Here is a 17,823-nt window from a genome sequence, read left to right as displayed (position 1 = left end):
ACTTCAGTCATCTAAGCGTTAGGTTAGGATTTCTGTCATAAATTGCCAGACATAAGCACTTCAAAGAGAAGTTAATTACGGCTGAGGCATCAGCACACCTAAGCAACCTAATGAAAATGAAATCAGCAGCAAGAAAAAGCTATATACAAAATTAAATATGGTTTTAAATAAAAATAAGTATTTTGTGTTGAAACAAAACAAAGGCAAAACAAACTAAAGCAAATATTAACAGAATAAAATGCACATTAATTAGTTAACTTTTAGTTTAATTAGTTTATTTTACTAGTTAATAAAAAGCACAAGTATATTTATTTTAGTTTAGTTTTATTGCTTGCATCATAACTGAGTAGATGTCTTTCAATGTTTCAATTGATAAAGGAAAAAAAAAATTGAAAGTCTTAGTATTCATTAGCATATAAATAACATGGCAAAAAAAAAGCTTTTTTTTTTTTTTTTAGTTAACAGTAAAACATCCAAATCATGTATGCTGATATGTAATTTTTCAGTCTGAGACTTTTTCAGTGAAGCAGAAAAAGTAGTGAAGTTACAGAAATTTCTTTAAGTTACCCAACGTTAGCATAAGACTTGAAGTCCACTCTTATATTTGAACTGGACTCCTTGTGTCCAGAAATCACTATTCTAGTATCTCTGTTCACATTTTTATCCTTGTCCATTAAAAGTTTATGGATACATTTTCCTCAAGACTTTTTCGCATGTAAATACAAACTTTCAAGCAGTTCAAAGATTTTTTCTTTTTTTTTTTTAAATCTTAATTAACCATTTAATGCACATGCAGTCTTTATAGTATCTATTCACTTAAGTTTTCTTAAGTGCCATTCCAACCATATGCACTACAGATGTTTAACTAGAAAACATTAACTTATAGGTTTATAAAATAAATTTCATTTTAATATTGCTACTCAATTAATGAGAACTTAGGAGAGGTATCAACTTAATCATAAAAGAGGTGATGCCATTACACTCTGATGTAAATGGCTGAAATATTTTCTGTGTTTTGTGGCTGTGTCTGTAAGATGAATGTAGTATCTTTGGAAGATGAAAGTAATTAGAGTATTTTGTATTTCAGGTCAGCAGCCTTGAATTATAATGAGCCAAAGTTCCTCCTAATCTAATTAAAAATATAAAAAATAAAAAATAAATAAAAATGCAAGAGGTACTCTTTATTATAATTATCTTTTTTTTTTTTCAGTCTGTGTGACATTGTAGCAAGAGGCCCTCCACCCCTGGGAAAGAATATCTGTTGAACCCTTTCTTGCCTAATCTCTCCAATGAAGCTTTTACAAATTGCCTTAATCCCATCAGACTCTTTTTCCAGGTGCCTGTTTCAGGAAGTACAAAGCATCAGTTACACATTCCAGAATTTTTTTCATGGTACTGGTTCTGAATTTTTCTTTTGATCTTTATCATCTTATGAATTACTGCTCAAATCCAGGTTCTGAAAAAGAATCACTGTAAGATTTGGTGTATGTTTGACTTGGGAATATGACTAGTATTTTCTGTTAATATGTTCAAGATCAGGAACGCAGGCTTGATTATCTACATATGTGCTCTTATTCTCTTAGACTGATTCACGTTAATCTCAGTAAAACATCTTTAAAGACGTTCACAAGAAGTTCCTCTTATTTTTACGGAGCTGGAATCTAAAATGAAAAAAAGAGAAAATACTTCCTAATTTGCCTATTTGTCTGTCTGTGAAGAATATACTGTTCACTACTGGAGTAGGGCATTAGGGTTTTACTGTAATTTTAGTTTTATGTGAATAAGTAATAGTGAAGAAATACTGTACACCTATTTAATATTTATATCACTACTTTGTAAATGTATATAAATATGAATACCTTGGCCGAACCCTAAGAAATCTTTGAGGCAAGTCAAGAAGTAAGGCAAAGAATGATGTGATGCAAGTAATTCACCATTTGGAAGATATTTAACAATGATATTTAACATCAGGACACGGCTTTCTTTCCCTGAAGGAAATGAATGCTTCAAAAATAAAGCAATCCAATAATATTTCCCAATACAATGTCAGTCTTTTAGCTAAAAACTGGTGAAAAAATGGATAATGCATTAATCTCCATTCTTCAGACTTAATACCTGAAAAAAAATGGCAAAGATACTATTTCTATGAGCTAATATTTTAGATTACTAGAGCCAGGCAGATAGATTCCATTTAAAGTCTGAATTAACTGAATATTCTCCTAAATTTTTGGTACTCATGTTTAATCAAGTCACGGGGTCAGTTGGTTGCCATGTAAATTAACTGACTGTGGAACAAATTTATGCCTGATGAGCACCATGAATGAATCAATGAAACAGTTGGACTGGGGAATACCACATTAGAGGGAAACATATTTGACACAAATAAATCATCACCCTTGCTGTTACTTGCCCAATGAAGAAGGAGGAGCTATCGTTTACCAATTTTGAACTGGTATAGAACAAAGGATTCAGAAGATATCGTTGTTTTTCATTTGCTTCATTTAGTATGCAATTCTCTTATGGCTGTAGCAGCTCTAGATCTCTAGCGACTTTTTTTTTTTTTTTTTTTTTAAGCTATAGGAAATACAAAGTTCCTTTTATTGTTGTTGTTTATAGGACTATCACCTGCTTTTCATACTGTCATATATTAATTTAGTATTGATGACAGTTTCATGAAAGGATATGAAAATTTAAGATGTGTACAGTCACTATATGCCAACTCATTAAATATTAATATTAGAAACTGTAAAACAGTTGTTTCCTTCTTTGTAATTGTTATGATAACTGAGTTTGTGCACTGAATTATTTCCACAATTTCCTGCCTGTGTGGGAGGCAGGAAAAAGAATATTTGCTTTCCAAAGTATGAGGTCTGTATCTGCTTTTCTTCCTGCATTTAGCTCCATTCGCTGGTTTTGCCATTGAGCTCTGTAGTCTGTTAGGTGTAAGCAATTTCTTCAGATTTGTACAGAAACAGAATTGGCATTATCCTATTTGTCTGAATAGTTTATTGTTGTAAGTGAAAGCTTTATTTGTGTTGAAATGAGTTGAAAGTAGGCAGTATTATTTTATGTCAAAGATCCGCTAATATGATTTTCTAATTTAGCAGGAGAAAGACAACTCATTAAAATTGAATTCTGAACACAGTTATGATTGTTTTCTTTATTTTCAATAGATTTCAACATAAATTAAAAAAAAAAAAGTGTGGTACTGATTAATGAGGAGAGTAGTTTTCTGTTAATATTTTAAAAAACAAACGAAACACAAAAATGCAGGCAGGTTCCATAAATGAACCTAAAGAAAGGAACACTATGTGTGAATCACAGAATTGTAGATGTTGGAAGGGACCTTGAGAGACCATCGGGTCCAACCCGCCGGTCAAAGCAGATTCCCTAGAGCAAGTTGCCCAGGTAGGCGTCCAGACGGGTCTTGAATATATCCAGAGAAGGAAGAGAACTTAAATGGAAAGAAAATAATAATAATAATAATAATAATAATAATAATAATAATAATAATAATAATAATAATAATTATTTTATTGTTGGTGGTGTTTTTTGTTGTTGCTTTGTAGTAGATATATTGACCAAGAATGTCTTATAATAAAGTTTTGTTTTTTTTTTTTGTTTTTTTTTATATATAACAATATAATAGCATATTATAAATAGCATACATTTCATTAAAAGTTTCTGAAGACCACTCAAAATTTGGGTGATTCCACCCACTCATCTCCTTTTTGAAACAAAATCAACACGCGCTGATTCAGGAGTTTCATTTTTGCCAGAAATGGAAAATCATCTTGTGTGCAATGACACTAAGAAATAAGATCTTAAGGAGTTAGGCAGAAAGATATAGTGTCAAGAATCAACATTTTAGGTGTTGAAAAAAGATGAAACATTTTAGATGAAAAATGTTTCATGGTAAGTCTAGAGTTTTGTCTAATTGGGTGTTATATCTATTGGAGAAAAAGAAGCAGTCCACAGTTAAACATGAAGAACACTATATAAAAATCCTAATGAAAGCATAATAATTATTATTATTATAATGCTACAATGCCCTTGTTTTTGAATATAATTTTGTTCTTCTGAAAATTTGTATAACAGCATGTCATTACATTTCATAGATGGCAGATGACACGCAGCAGCAAGAGAAAGGTTAAGCACACACAGAGACCTCTACGGTGAATGACAGCTTTCACTGTCCTTGATCATGTGATGTGCTTTTGCTTGGCAAAATGTAGAGTGAGAGCTGATGTGCCAGATGGGATTGTACCTCAGAGGAAAAAATAACTTCAAGAATTATTTTTGATACTGCAATGAAAGAGTCTGTCTTTTAACTTCTTTCAAAACACTGTGCAGCAACAGGCAGGGAACAGTATCAGTAAACCACAGAGAGGAACTGGCATTGTTATTTATATATTTATTTTAATTTCCCCAGTGTTTGGCTCAGCACTCTTATTTTGGGTGCCTGCACAATTTGTATAATTCAGTTTTACTGCATTTGTTTGCTCTCTAGCCTGTGGGATAGCTTGGAAATGTGTGCACCATTCAGTTTTTGAAGGATTTTATGCAAAGACTTTAAAGGGAGGTAATGTTTGTATATTTTTTTCTAATTTGTTTTTTAAGAATTTCCACGCGTGCTATCATAATCCTCTTAGCAATATCATACTGAAAACATGAGTATGAAATAGGTAATAAATGCAAAAGTGGAAAAAGTCGAAACATATGGGCCCTATTTCTGTCTTTATATTAGTGCTTCCATTTGCATGTGATATAAATGATATATTTGACAAGGTGTTGACAACCTCAGCTCTGAGCTGCTGATTTTATGTTGTTTCTTCTCTTTATAAATGCACAGATCTTCATATCCATATGCCTTTTATGTTTCTATGGCAAGCCTCAAAAAAGTTGATTAAAATGCACAAATGTAATAAATTCACTCTATACTATTCCATTGGTAAAATTTTACACAGTAAGGTAAAATAAGCTGGTAGAAAAAAAATAATAATAATAAAAAAAAACACATTAATTTCCATTTTAAATTTATTTATAATGGAGTCCCTGGAAAGCATAAAAAAATGCCCTCCTTCCTCCTCCCCCCAAATAAACTGTACATCTCTCAGTTCAAATTACATTTATATAGACATAGTTCCCTGCTAGCATCCTCCTCTGTAATATTTCAAAGTAGCATTATGATATTAGGAATAATAATGCATTTTTTTCTGTGCTTTTGCTCATCTGTATGAATTAATCATTTAACAAATCAGGCCTTTAAATACCTGATAAATCTGGACCTCTGTTTTCTGAAAGGCTTGTTATTGGGTTATTCATACATTATACAGTCATGGATCAATTATCTTTGCATTAGTGCTACAGGATGACATTGGAAAATACAACCAATGAACTCATATTTTGTAATGATTATTCTGGGCCATACATTATCCAAGTGATGCAAACCCCAAAGTGCTGGTAAGGCCAATGAAAATGAATGTTCCTATATTAAAAATAAGATAATAATGCTATCTTAATCCCCAGATAATCAGATTTTCCTCTGGATCAAATTCTGATGCTGAATTACTAACTCATTCAAAATCCTAAACAAAATGCCCATCTATGTTAGGAAGGTTGGAAAGACAATGCTGGGTCTGCAAATCTCAGAAGAATGCAGGCTGCTATGACTTTCTTTGCAACTTAAATACGCTATTAAAAGTGGTAGATTTGGAATATAATGCATAAATGATATCATTTAAATTAGGTCTAGAAATCTGTATTTAGTTCGGAGTAATTGAATGAATTGTAAGAAAGACAATGTGACTTAAATAAAGAATTATACTACAAAAATGCATCCATTTATTGTACTAAAGGAGCTCCTACTGTCACAAGAAGAGGCATATATGTTACTTTGGATATTTAAAAGTCAGAAAAAAAAAAAAGGCTAAATTTCATATTCAAATGAATCACATCTCTCCCTCACCTAAAAGTATTTCTCCTATACAAAGAATGAGAGTTTCAGAAGTGTTAGAGTACTTTAATTTTTGTTCCTTCATTGAAATGACATAGGCTTGGAGATATTTTAGAGTGAGGCATCTAGTTAGTCCATAAAGCAGAATTACTGTTAACACTGAAGAAATTCCAGTGTTCACAATAAACAGTGTCAAAGGGAAAGGTTTAGTATGGTAGTACAGCTAACAAAATTTGCAATAGAGTATGTGTGGGGAAACTAACGTGAAGAAAATTTGTATCATGAAGTGTCTTCTGGGAAGTTCTGGCAAGCCTTTAAGAATAGTTCGTGTAACTGCACTGGTTTGGCCTCATCTTGAATAGTGTGTGCAGTTTTGGGAGCCACGATATAAGAATGATATAAAACTATTAGATTGTGTCCAAAGGAGGGCAACAAAGATGACGAAAAGTCTACACAGCAAGATTTATGAGTAGCAGCTGAGGTCACTTGGTTTGTTCAGCTTAGAGAAGAGAATATAGGGGCGACCTCACTTCAGCCTACAGCTTCATCACCAGGGAGAGCAGAGAGGCAGGCGCTGATCTCTGCTCTCTGGTGACCAGTGGTAGGACCTGAGGGAATGGCATGGAGCTGGGACAGGGGAGGTTCAGGTTGGGTATTAGGGAAAGGTGAGAGGGTGATCAGGCACTGGAACAGGCTCCCCAGAGAAGTGGTCATAGCACTGAGCCTGCTGGAATTCAAGAAGCATTTGGACAACACTCTCAGACATGTGGGGCTGATTTTTGGGTGGTCCTGTGTGGAGCCAGAAGTTAGGCTCGATTACCTTTGTGGGACCCTTCTAACTTGGAATATTTTATGATTCTATGATTCTATGATCTTATTAATAGCTTCTTTTGATTAATTTATTGATTCACACACATGGCCAAAAATGGATTACTGTTATGCCGTGTTTAAAAATAAAATAAATCCTGAATCCTTGGGTGTTGTTAGTTAATAAGTAGCTTGGTGCGATTAGGAGAAAGAGCATCAAATACAAGCTGAGTTTTCTTTAAGTCTGTCATAAAGTAAATATCACTGCAGGATAGCAGTAATTCTCCTGGAATTGACCTTCTTTCAGTTTCTGAAACAGAACAAAGTCCATTTCAGAAGTAATTTTCTGTTGCTTTTTTCTGGTCCTGTTTGACTACTTATCTCACTTGAGTTTTAAAGAAGCTTTAAATAAAATTATGCAAGATATCCATATTAATGTTATTATATATTTTTAAAGTACTTTCTACTTGATAACCATTAATTGTACCTTGTTTTGCTTTAATTTCTTATTTTTTGCTCCATGTAAAGACATTAGCATTTAAGTGTGATATTTCTTTGGAATTTATTTGCTTTTTTCAGTAAAACCAAGGAATGAAGCCAAGTCATTTGGCAGTGCTTCTTAAACTGCTGTACAATTACTTATTGATTAGAGGTGGCTAAAAATGGCTTGATTTGTTTTATTTTAGCATATCATTAAATAAAAAGTCTTTCTTTTTGCTAGACATGAGAATTTCTGCAAAAGAGAACTTAAGTGTACAAGTCTGACAGATGGGGAACAGAAATCATAGTTTATATTCACTTTGTTGCCTTACTACTATTGCTGGTGTATTTGTTTTGATTTTATTCTGGTATAAATTCCTGTTTACAAATGCAAGCTTTGATTACATTTCAAATTAATACAATTAGATCTTATTTAGAACTGGAGACAATTCCATGTTTATTTAGAAAAGCTTTATAACCTCCCTGTATTGCAACTTGAAATTTATTTAGAGTTCAGATTTTAGATTTGCAAGAGTTTTTTTTAATGCCCATTTTTCAAAGTTTTAGTGATTATAGAAGTCAATAAACAAGTCCTACAAGATATAGTGCTTGGGTTAGCAACCACTGTTAAATTATAGCTTAACTATTATAAAGAATTACAGGAATGCAATGACCAGTGATGTTTTAGAGCAACAAAACTTGTGAGGAAATTTACTAAGTATTATTAAAAGATTGTTTTATATATTTAGTAGTCTGATAGAACTTTCCATTTCAACTCTTGAAGAAAAACAAATAATAAATGTTCTGTATTCCAATTTACATATATATTACATTACTCTTTAAAATTACAGAAGCAGTTATACTATTTATTTTATTCTTATTTCCTAGTCTCCTTTTACTTTCTAGTTGTATTTAAACCTCTCTCTTTACACAGGAAAAAGAAAAAGAAAAGTTTATTTTATAAGTCAAAACTGGGGAGGTGCTAGCTTTTCTGTTGGGCCACCTCAGTGACTTGAGGCATACACAAAAAACACAAAACAGTTGTTTGCTGAAAGTCTGTGACTAGCACTACAGTATTGGCAGCGTAAGAGAAAACACAGATGTTCAAAAACATTGAGCTGATATGGCAACTCTGCCCACTTTTATTTTTAACCAAAAAACAAAACAACAACAAAAAAAACTGACATATTTCAAATTGTGCATTTGAAAAATAACCACAATTAAATCAACTTAATTGAACAGAGGCAAGCAGCATATCTGAAGAGTACTCTGGATTGACTAGCAATATATCTCCCTTGGCAGAGCTATCCTCCCACTTAATTGAAATGTACCAAGTTATTTTGGAAATCAAATATAAGCATTTATTTTTTTAGTAACTGTAAATGTCATATTTGTTTTACAGATCTATGATGGCAAAGACAATACTGCTCACCTGCTGGGTGCATATACTGGCGCATCATTAAGAGGACTGACACTAAGTAGTACTTCAAATCATTTATGGTTGGAATTTAACTCAGACATGGAGGGCACTGATGAAGGTTTTCAACTTGTGTATACCAGTAAGTACTTGAGAAAATAACAGATTTACGATTTTGAAGGAATGAAAATTCATAAGATAAAAATGCAGTCCAAAGTCAAATGATAAAATCAACAGCAAATCACACTTCACTCATCAAAATAAACTACTTTTATAATTTTGTCTCAAAAACTCCTGTAAACAACATACTAAAATCTTGCTTTGAGGGTATCACAGAATTATAGAATCATAGAATGGTTTGTACTGAAAGAGACCTTAAAGATCATCTAATTCCAACCCTCTGCCATGGACAGGGATACCCAGATGAGGTTGCTCAAAGACCCATCCAACCTGGCCTTGGACGCTTCCAGGGATGGGGCATCCACAACTTCTCTTGGCAATCTGTTCCAGTGCTTCACCACTCTCTGAGTGAAGAATTTCTTCATAATATCTAATCTAAATCCATCCTCTTTCAGTTTAAAAATGTTACCTTATCTCCTCCACTCCTTGACAAAGAGTCCCTCTCCTGCTTTCCTGTAGGCCCCCTTAAGGTACTGGAAGACTACTATAAGGTCTCCACAAATCCTTCTCTTCTGCAGGCTTAAAAACCCTAACTACCCCAGTTATAGGAGAGGTACTCCAGCTCCTTGATCATCTTTGTAGCCCTCCTCTGGACTCCTTATAATATGTCTAAGTCATTCACATGCTGGGAGCCCCAGAGCTGGGATTGGGACTTACGAGAGCAAGACAGAGGTGGAGAATCACCTTCCTTAACCTGCTGTCCCTGCTTCTTTTGTTGCAGCCTAGGATACAGTTGCCATTCTGGGCTGCAAGCACACATTGTTGGCTCATGTTGAGCTTCTCATCCACCAACACCCCCAGGTTCTTCTCCTCAGAGCTGCTCTCAACCCATTCTCTGCCCAGCCTGTATATGTGCTTGGGATTACCCCAGCCCAGGTGCAGGACTTCACGTTTGGCCTTGTTGAACTTCATGAGGTTTGTACAGGCCCACCTCTGAAGCCTGTCCAGGTCCCTCTGGATGGCATTGCTTCCCTCTACCACGTCAACCGCACCACACAGCTTGGCGTTATCAGGAAACTTGCTGAGGGTGCACTCGATCTCGCTGTCCGTCATTGATAAAGATGTTAAACAGAGTGCTTTGTCTAGTATGATACTTAAATCTCTGTGTTTTTCTGGAGGGCTATTTTGAAATTTTTTTCAGTCTTGGAAATAGTAAGGAAACAGTAGGATAATTTTCAAGTAAGGGTATGAGCACATAAAAGTATTTAAGCAGGTGAGTAGTTTTAAATTTGAAAACTAATGTTTCATAAAGACTTTTTATATGTAAAATAAATTCTATATTTTAAGTCTCATATACAATACAAACTTAGCATTAGACTAGCAATTTCTTAGTTTGGATTATTGTTTAAAACAGTCCAGTTTGGAACCCAAATGATTAAGAAACTTTCCAAACAAATCTTTTTTATCTCTATGTCAATTGACAAAATTAAACTCTAGAGATTAGAAGAGGTTAAATCTTTTCAGATCTCTGGCTTAGAGTGTATACAGGAAACAGCTATATTCATCTTGTTTATCACATGGCAATAGTTACATGTGTCTATTGGCACATGGTGTATGTGACTTCTTTTATGTATAATTTTGTCATTACTGAATTATCCTTCACCTATATAAAACAGGTTTTAGCATGCAGAACATTCTTATGAGGAAATTCTATCTCATAATCCTTCTTTCTTCCTCTGTCATTCATTTTCACCTGTTCAAAATATTTTGTTTCAAAAACATCTCTGTCATTCTTTTAAAACTAATTCTCATAAAACTATTTTAAGTCTAGCAGAGTGAAAGTAAAATATTTCAAGATACTGCAAAGGTATGTAATTATTTTTGAGGTCAAAGTTGTTTAAATATGCCATGTAATATGCCATGTAAATATGCCTCTGATATTATAGAACTGTACTGTATGATTAAAAATAGGTCTCTTCGGTGTTGTGTCACTATGCTAGTGTCACAATATTTCATTTTATCTTATTTATATAGGTAAATTCAATGTTATAATTAACATTTCCTGTCTTTTGCATACTTACTGATGCATTCTTAGTGTTTTCATAGAATATACTTTCCTAGCCTGAATGAATAGTTGTTAGTCTGAACTGTGCTGAACCTTCTTTTGTAAATATGTACTTCACTGGGAAACTGCATGGGATACATGCTAGTTTCTTAGACATCCTAAATTAAATAGGATGAATAACTTACTTCACAAATACTCCCCTTAACAGAAGAGATCAGATAGCATGGAATTGATTATCATAGTTGCACTCCCTTCATTAATTGTAATATTGCCCACCTAATATTGGTACAAAAGTATTACAGAATGGTTGACATAGGACAGAACTGGAGGAGCAGAAGTGAGAAAAACTTTTGGAGTGAGTTGTATAGGAAAGAGAAAAACAAAAAGCAGTGTAAAGGTAGTTCACTCATCACCTCCCACAAACAGACCAGTTCCCAGCCAGTCTCTAAACAGTGACCTCTTTGGAAAGATTATAAAAAATAGCTTTATTGCTCAGTATTACACTATGTGGAATGGAATATGTCTTTGGTCAGTTGGGTTCAGCTGTCCTGGCTGTACCCCTCCCAACTTCTTGCCCACCCTCAGCTTACTCCATGGTGGGGCAGAGTGAGGAACAGAGAAGGCCTCCATGCTTAGCAATTGCAGAAAGATTTGGTATACTATCAACACCGGTTTGGTAAACCTACACCACAGCACCATATGAAAAAAATGACCACAATGAAAAAAACTTAATCCCATACATACAAAGTATGTTCCAATTCTTTTATATTCCTTCTCTTTAGATTTATACACATGGCTAAAGACCCCCTGGGCCTTCTCTCCTCCAGGATGAATAGCCCCAGCTATCTCAACCTTTCCTCATCTGAGATATGCTCTAGTCCATTAATCATCTCAGGGGTCCTTCACTGGACTCTCTCCAGTAGTTCCTACACTTGGGGCTCCTGAAACACTGCTAGTACCTACGCTTAGGCAATGGAATTACATGTGGGTTTTTGTTGTTGTTGTTTGTTTGTTTGTTTGTTTGTTTTTCTCCTCAACCTTAAGAAGGAAGTGATCAATCAAAAAGACTACTTTTGTGCTTTATCTATAAGTAGGCTGTCCAGATATGAGGACATCTCAGGGATCAAGACATTTTAACTTCTTTTCACGCACTATGATCAACATTTTCTCTTAGAAAACAGGAAATTCTAACTGGTCAATAAGTATATAGTTTGGCAATATAGAAAAGGTTCTTCACATGGGCTTCACATTAGCCTCTTCTAGAGATTCTGCAGTGTGGTCTATACTGGGAAACAATATCTCAGCTAGGACTGATAAAAGTTCAGCTCAGAGGTTGTGGAGGCTCTTCAGGAGGTAAGCCATTTTCAGTGAGACGTGAAATGAGCTGAAGGAAGAACTGTGAAGATATAGCATTTGACCTACTTTTTTCCTCATGTGAGCAAACAGCCGTATCCAACCTGAACCATTTTGTGTGTAAAATAAAATACTGAACTTTTTTTCAATCAATCAGTAGTAATGATTCAGTACCTGAGGAGAGATGATGAAAGGCTACCAACTGTATCGACTGTTGGCCAGCTGGACAAATACTGTGTAAATGATTTCAATTAACAAGGCAGATATGAAAAGCCCTTCGTTCGCTCCCATGTCAGCTACATAAAGGAATGTCAAACTGACACAAAGTGTCTTTTTTAGCTACACTCAGTTTGAGCTGCATGATATTGTTAAAATATATTTGTTTTTGAACAAAGAGGTTTTGAACTGCTTCTCAGTTAATAACAGGAAACTTATTTGGAGTAGAGAGTCTTTTGCCCAGATAATAGGTTATGTCTCCCCATATGTTTCCCCATAATGTTATACTTATGTATAATGTTTCGGTCAATCTAGGTCTTGCTCCACAGCTTTAATTCTCTAAAGTGTCCGAATCTTTGGCTTGAATCCACTCTATCATCATCATCATCGTTGCCTCCTGCATTTAGTGATTAAATTTACAAACTATTGAAAGCAGGATTAGGGTAGGGATTTATGAATGCAACTATTTCTTTGGTGCCATAGGTGCTATTCTGCCACTGGTGTTAATGTGCGCAATAACAAATCTCCTTTGAAGGCTTGTTTATGAGCCTATAAATGTCCATTCACAAACTAGAATGTCATCAAAATAAACAGGCAGTCATTTTAACTACCGTTTTATAAATTATAATATCATTTCAGAACTGATTGATAATTATCATGAATTCCCTCCTCAGTCTTTAACTGAGCTTTTAGAAGGAAACGTTACAACACTTTGGTTGGCAGGCTCAGCTTGAGGGTAATAGTTATACTCTCAAGTATGACAGAGGGGTATAGACAATTATCCTACTTAGACTATTTAGAAACAGAAAAGAAACCTTAAATATATTGCTGCCTGAATTCTAAAATACTTGATTTCTGCTAGAAAACAGAAAATCATATTTTTCATCAATGTATTTATGTTTGATTTTTTAACTACAATTTGTTATTCCTACTGCAGGTTTTGAGCTTTCACATTGTGAAGACCCTGGTGTGCCACAGTTTGGATATAAAATCAGTGACCAAGGTCATTTTGCTGGAAGCACTATAATTTATGGATGTAATCCAGGTTACACACTCCATGGAAGTAGCCTTCTAAAGTGTATGACTGGAGAAAGAAGGGCATGGGACTATCCTCTGCCGTCATGTATTGGTAGTATACTTTTTTATTTTTTTATTTTTTACTTTCTTTCTTTACTTAAACTGCTATCTGAATATAAAAAAGTAAAAAAAAAATACTCTTATGTTTTGCGAAGACATGAATATACATGCACCTTGGCAGATCTATTTAACTAGACCTTACCTAAGTCTATGTGAGTGGTGCTACCTTTTTTGGGGTTAAAAAAGGAAAGAAAGAAAGAAAAAAAAAATAATCATTAAACATGCATAATGAAATTTCTAATATGTAAATGTCTTGTTAAAGTCAGCAAATAGATGACATAAAAAGCTTAATCAGGACCATATAATTTTAACGATGGGTTATAAAATTAGTTTTCCCTAACTGTATCTAAATAACATTACACTAGAAAAAGCTTTTCATATATTAACATATAAATATTACAAAATAAATTAAAATAAAAACATAAAGATACTAAGATCTATGGAGGCATATTGTATTTTTATCACTTCTGTAATGTTGCTGTGATGAATAACAACACATTATTATACACTTTATTACAGTATTACAGTAACTATAAGTTGTGCGGGTACCTACAATTCTTTTCTTGAGAAAGCAAAAATAACATAAGACTAAACTACTCTAGTAATTTTCTTCTTTTTTTTTCTCATCATCTTTTAGAGGAAATGAGGAATGAGTGAATAGGGGAAGCAAGGGATGAGATGCATTTTGTTCTCAGATTTAAGTTTGACAGAAAACAATGTATTTTGGCATATCTTTATCAAGAGATAAAGCTGATAAAACAACATATATATACAACAAACAAGAACCGAACAGTTCTCTGAAAGTAGTTATTAAAGAATAAATGCTTAAGTCCCAAATTTGTGATAAGCCTTTGAATATTCCCAATGATAACTAATTTCTACATTATTTGGAATATTTGAAACAGTAGAATTAGGAGGAAAGCATGGCACTGGAAAGTGCAAGCAGCAACTAGGAGGCATAGAGAGAACATATGATGGAAGTTAAAAAAAAAATATATATATATATATAAGATAAAATGTGATGGTCCAAGAAAGTTGAAAATGAAAGTTTCAGCAATAAATAATATTTTCAGTTCTATTACTAAACATTAAAAATCATAGGATATATCACCTTAGTAACACAAATAAATGGGTTCTTGCTTAATTTTAAAACAGATCAAGGTAAATCTGCCTAAGGCTATTCACGTTTCTAATGATTAATGATCTATTTGTGTACTGTGCACTATTTTCACCAACTGTGGGAGATTCAGCATCCTTATATTCTAAGCAAATATTCAAAACATCATATATATTTACATCTAGAAGGGCTACAGGAAGGGGATCTCTAGAACAGCTCATGGTTAAGAGATAAACACTGTTGTCCCCTTGGAAGAAGGAAGTTTGGAAGAAGGTCCGAAAATGACTAATACAAATTGTCTTGGGATTTAATTATTCAGCTGGCCCTCTCCAACATAGATGCATATAACTGAAAAGTTTGGCCACCTTTGGATTACGAAGTGAATCAGATTTAGAATTGGTATAAACTAACAAAAAAATTCAGTAAACTGAAATCCACAGGTGAGACTCGTCCTCTGTTAAAAATGATGATATGCTGCACATCCTGATGGTCTTCATATTCTTTTTCATTTTAATACTGATTCACTGTCCAACTCAGATCACCATCTTTTAAAAAATTAAAGAAATTAAGCAACCATCTTTTGCGCTGTCACCAGACTCTTTGTGAAAACTGCATTATAATTAGTCTTAAATGTTTTGTGTAGATGAACCTGTTTAGAATGTGAACTGCTCTATAGTGTAAATTTGTTCAGTTTCAAATTAATGTTATTCTGAACACATCTATGTAGTCTGATGTTAAAAGAAGTTACTTATCCATCCAGTTCACAGTACCATGTGTGATGCAAAATCACAAAACATGAGGCACAACTACACTTAAAAAAAAAAAAAAAAACAGTTCTAGTAATCATAAATCTTAAACATAGTGAACATAGTACAGAGTACTATCCACTGAATTTGCAAGAAGATATAAAGATTACTAAATATTTCCTTTAACTTGAAATCCTTGAATCTCTAAAATTGACATTCTGAGAGAATTAAGATTCTTAATTAGGATTGTCTTCACAGTGAGCAAACTGGAGAAGGAAGATAAAAGGTGTTTTGCTCTGTTACTTCTCACTGCCACCTGTGAGGATTCTGCTTTCTGAGAAGTCACTACTGTCATGGCTGAGTCAGCAACCAGCAAAACTAGGGAGCTGTAACTTGCTGAAGAGGAGGAAATAAACCACTGGGGAGAGAGGGACCTTCTAAAATCCAAATAAAAAACAAACCAGTAATCCTCTGTGAAAATTAGAATTTATAAATTTACCATTGTTCAATGGTCCTGGACAAAATGTAATTAATTTTTTATTTCATTATTTGCCAATGAACACTTTTTTCTTTATTGTGTAATTTATTTATATCCTTACCCCATTAGAAGAATAATAGACTATCCTACCATATGAGTTGAATAACTACTATTTTATTTTTAATTATTTTTAAAAGATTTTAGGAATTAACAGATTGGCAGAATGTTTAAAAAGATATGAAAAGCCACCTGTCTCTAAAAAAAATGTTTTTATTATTTCAGGAAAATCCTTCAAGAGTATGATTTCAATTATATTTTATCAGGAAATTCACAAATCATAATAAATGTGTCAACTAAATATTTTAGGTGATACTAAATCAAAATAAAACTGCAGTTGAACTATCCAGAGAGATCTAATCAAAACAGTATTTTGGCTTTGGACTTCACAAGAGAGAAAGCATTAGAGGAACTTTTAAAAGGAAGGAAGGGGGAATAAGAAAACTTTAAAGGACTAAGGGATTAAAAAATAAAATAAAAATCTCATAGATTAGGTATCTAGATTATGATAAAATTTTGCTTATTAATTGGCTGGCTGATGCCAACTAACAGGGATCTACTTACCATCTATTATCCTCTAAGAAATATTATAGCTTCACTATGAGAACAAGTCTCAGGTAAGAAGTCTTAATTTTTTTTTTCTTTTTTTTTTTTTTAAACTGAAAGTCTGATTTTCTCTCTGAATAGCCTGCTTTAATTTAGTATGTTTTCTCTCTTCTTTTTTCCTTTTTTTTTTTTTTATTTCCTACTTATTCCTTTGCAGTTTTATTAATTTTATCTGACTGTTTTAGAGTGACATTGTGTTCTTGTGGTTTTGTTTGTTTCTCGTTTTAAGTAACAATCCTTGTTTCTTTCATTAAACGTGGTATACTTTTTAATTATTGTGTGTCCAAAATTATTAGAAAGAACATAGATATGAAAGGAAAATACAAAAATACTCAAGTAGAAACACATTTACAGGTTTGTTTCTCAAAGTACTTGAAGATCTTATATGTTGTCATACAATCTTGGGACATACAGTCAGGTGTGTTGTGTTTCAGCTGTGTTACTTATTTAGCAAGGGAGTAGATCTTATCATTGATTGCTCACATAGAAAGCTATCTGTAACATTATGTAATGGTGTTTTCATCAGCTGAATGTGGAGGGCGTTTTAAAGGAGAATCATCAGGAAGAATCTTATCTCCTGGCTATCCCTTTCCCTATGATAATAATCTGCGTTGCATGTGGGTGATTGAAGTAGACCCAGGAAATATTGTCAGGTACTGAAAATGAATCTTACAATTATAACAAATCTTTTTGTTTATATAATAAGCAATCTTGCCTGTATAGCTGAGGAAGAAAGGGATTTAGGACTTAAGATGCAGCTCAGGAACAGTATTTTTCTTATTCTAAGCTTCGATACGTAGTCTTGTGTTGAAACTATTTTTCAATAAATGTTGTCTGATGAAGATCAGACCTTAAAATTACTTGCTTTTTTTTTTTTGTTAATATTTGCAAAAATATATACAAAATATTAATTGGAAATCTGGTTTAAAAACAATAATAATAATGAGAATGAAATTATGCAGTTCATAATACTGTTTTAAGAAAAAAAAAATCTGAAAAGTCTGTGGATGCTTATATATTACTTGAATGGCTAAAGCAATATGTATTCATTTCATGGTTCACAAAAGTCAAATACTAGTTGCAAAAGAATTTAGCTTTCAAATATATTTCTGTTTTTATCTTTTATGCATCCAATGATAAAGATATAAAAATATTGTGAAAAAAATTAAACTTGGAAATCAAAGTTTATTTGCTTTCTTAGTTGTTTTCGTTTTGCTAAAGATACATTGTTAAATAATGTGAAAATGACAATAAAATCATGGTGTTCT

General features: G+C 33.2%; 1 protein-coding gene across 4 annotated transcripts in view; it reads left to right on the top strand.

Moving 5' to 3' along the window:
- CSMD3 (CUB and Sushi multiple domains 3) overlaps positions 1 to 17,823 on the top strand; it is a 712,079-nt gene that overhangs the window by 455,049 nt on the left and 239,207 nt on the right. For all 4 annotated transcript variants that reach the window (XM_066990669.1, XM_066990670.1, XM_066990673.1 and 1 more), the window contains 3 exons: positions 8,646 to 8,802; positions 13,352 to 13,543; positions 17,082 to 17,208. In XM_066990669.1, coding sequence (XP_066846770.1) covers positions 8,646 to 8,802; positions 13,352 to 13,543; positions 17,082 to 17,208 — 476 coding nt within the window. The remainder of the gene's footprint in view (positions 1 to 8,645; positions 8,803 to 13,351; positions 13,544 to 17,081; positions 17,209 to 17,823) is intronic.

This window comes from Anser cygnoides, chromosome 2 (assembly GCF_040182565.1).
Source record: "Anser cygnoides isolate HZ-2024a breed goose chromosome 2, Taihu_goose_T2T_genome, whole genome shotgun sequence".
In the NCBI taxonomy this organism is placed as follows: Eukaryota; Metazoa; Chordata; class Aves; order Anseriformes; family Anatidae; genus Anser; species Anser cygnoides.
Note: the sequence above shows the minus strand (reverse complement) of the source record. Positions and strands in the feature narration are given on the sequence as shown.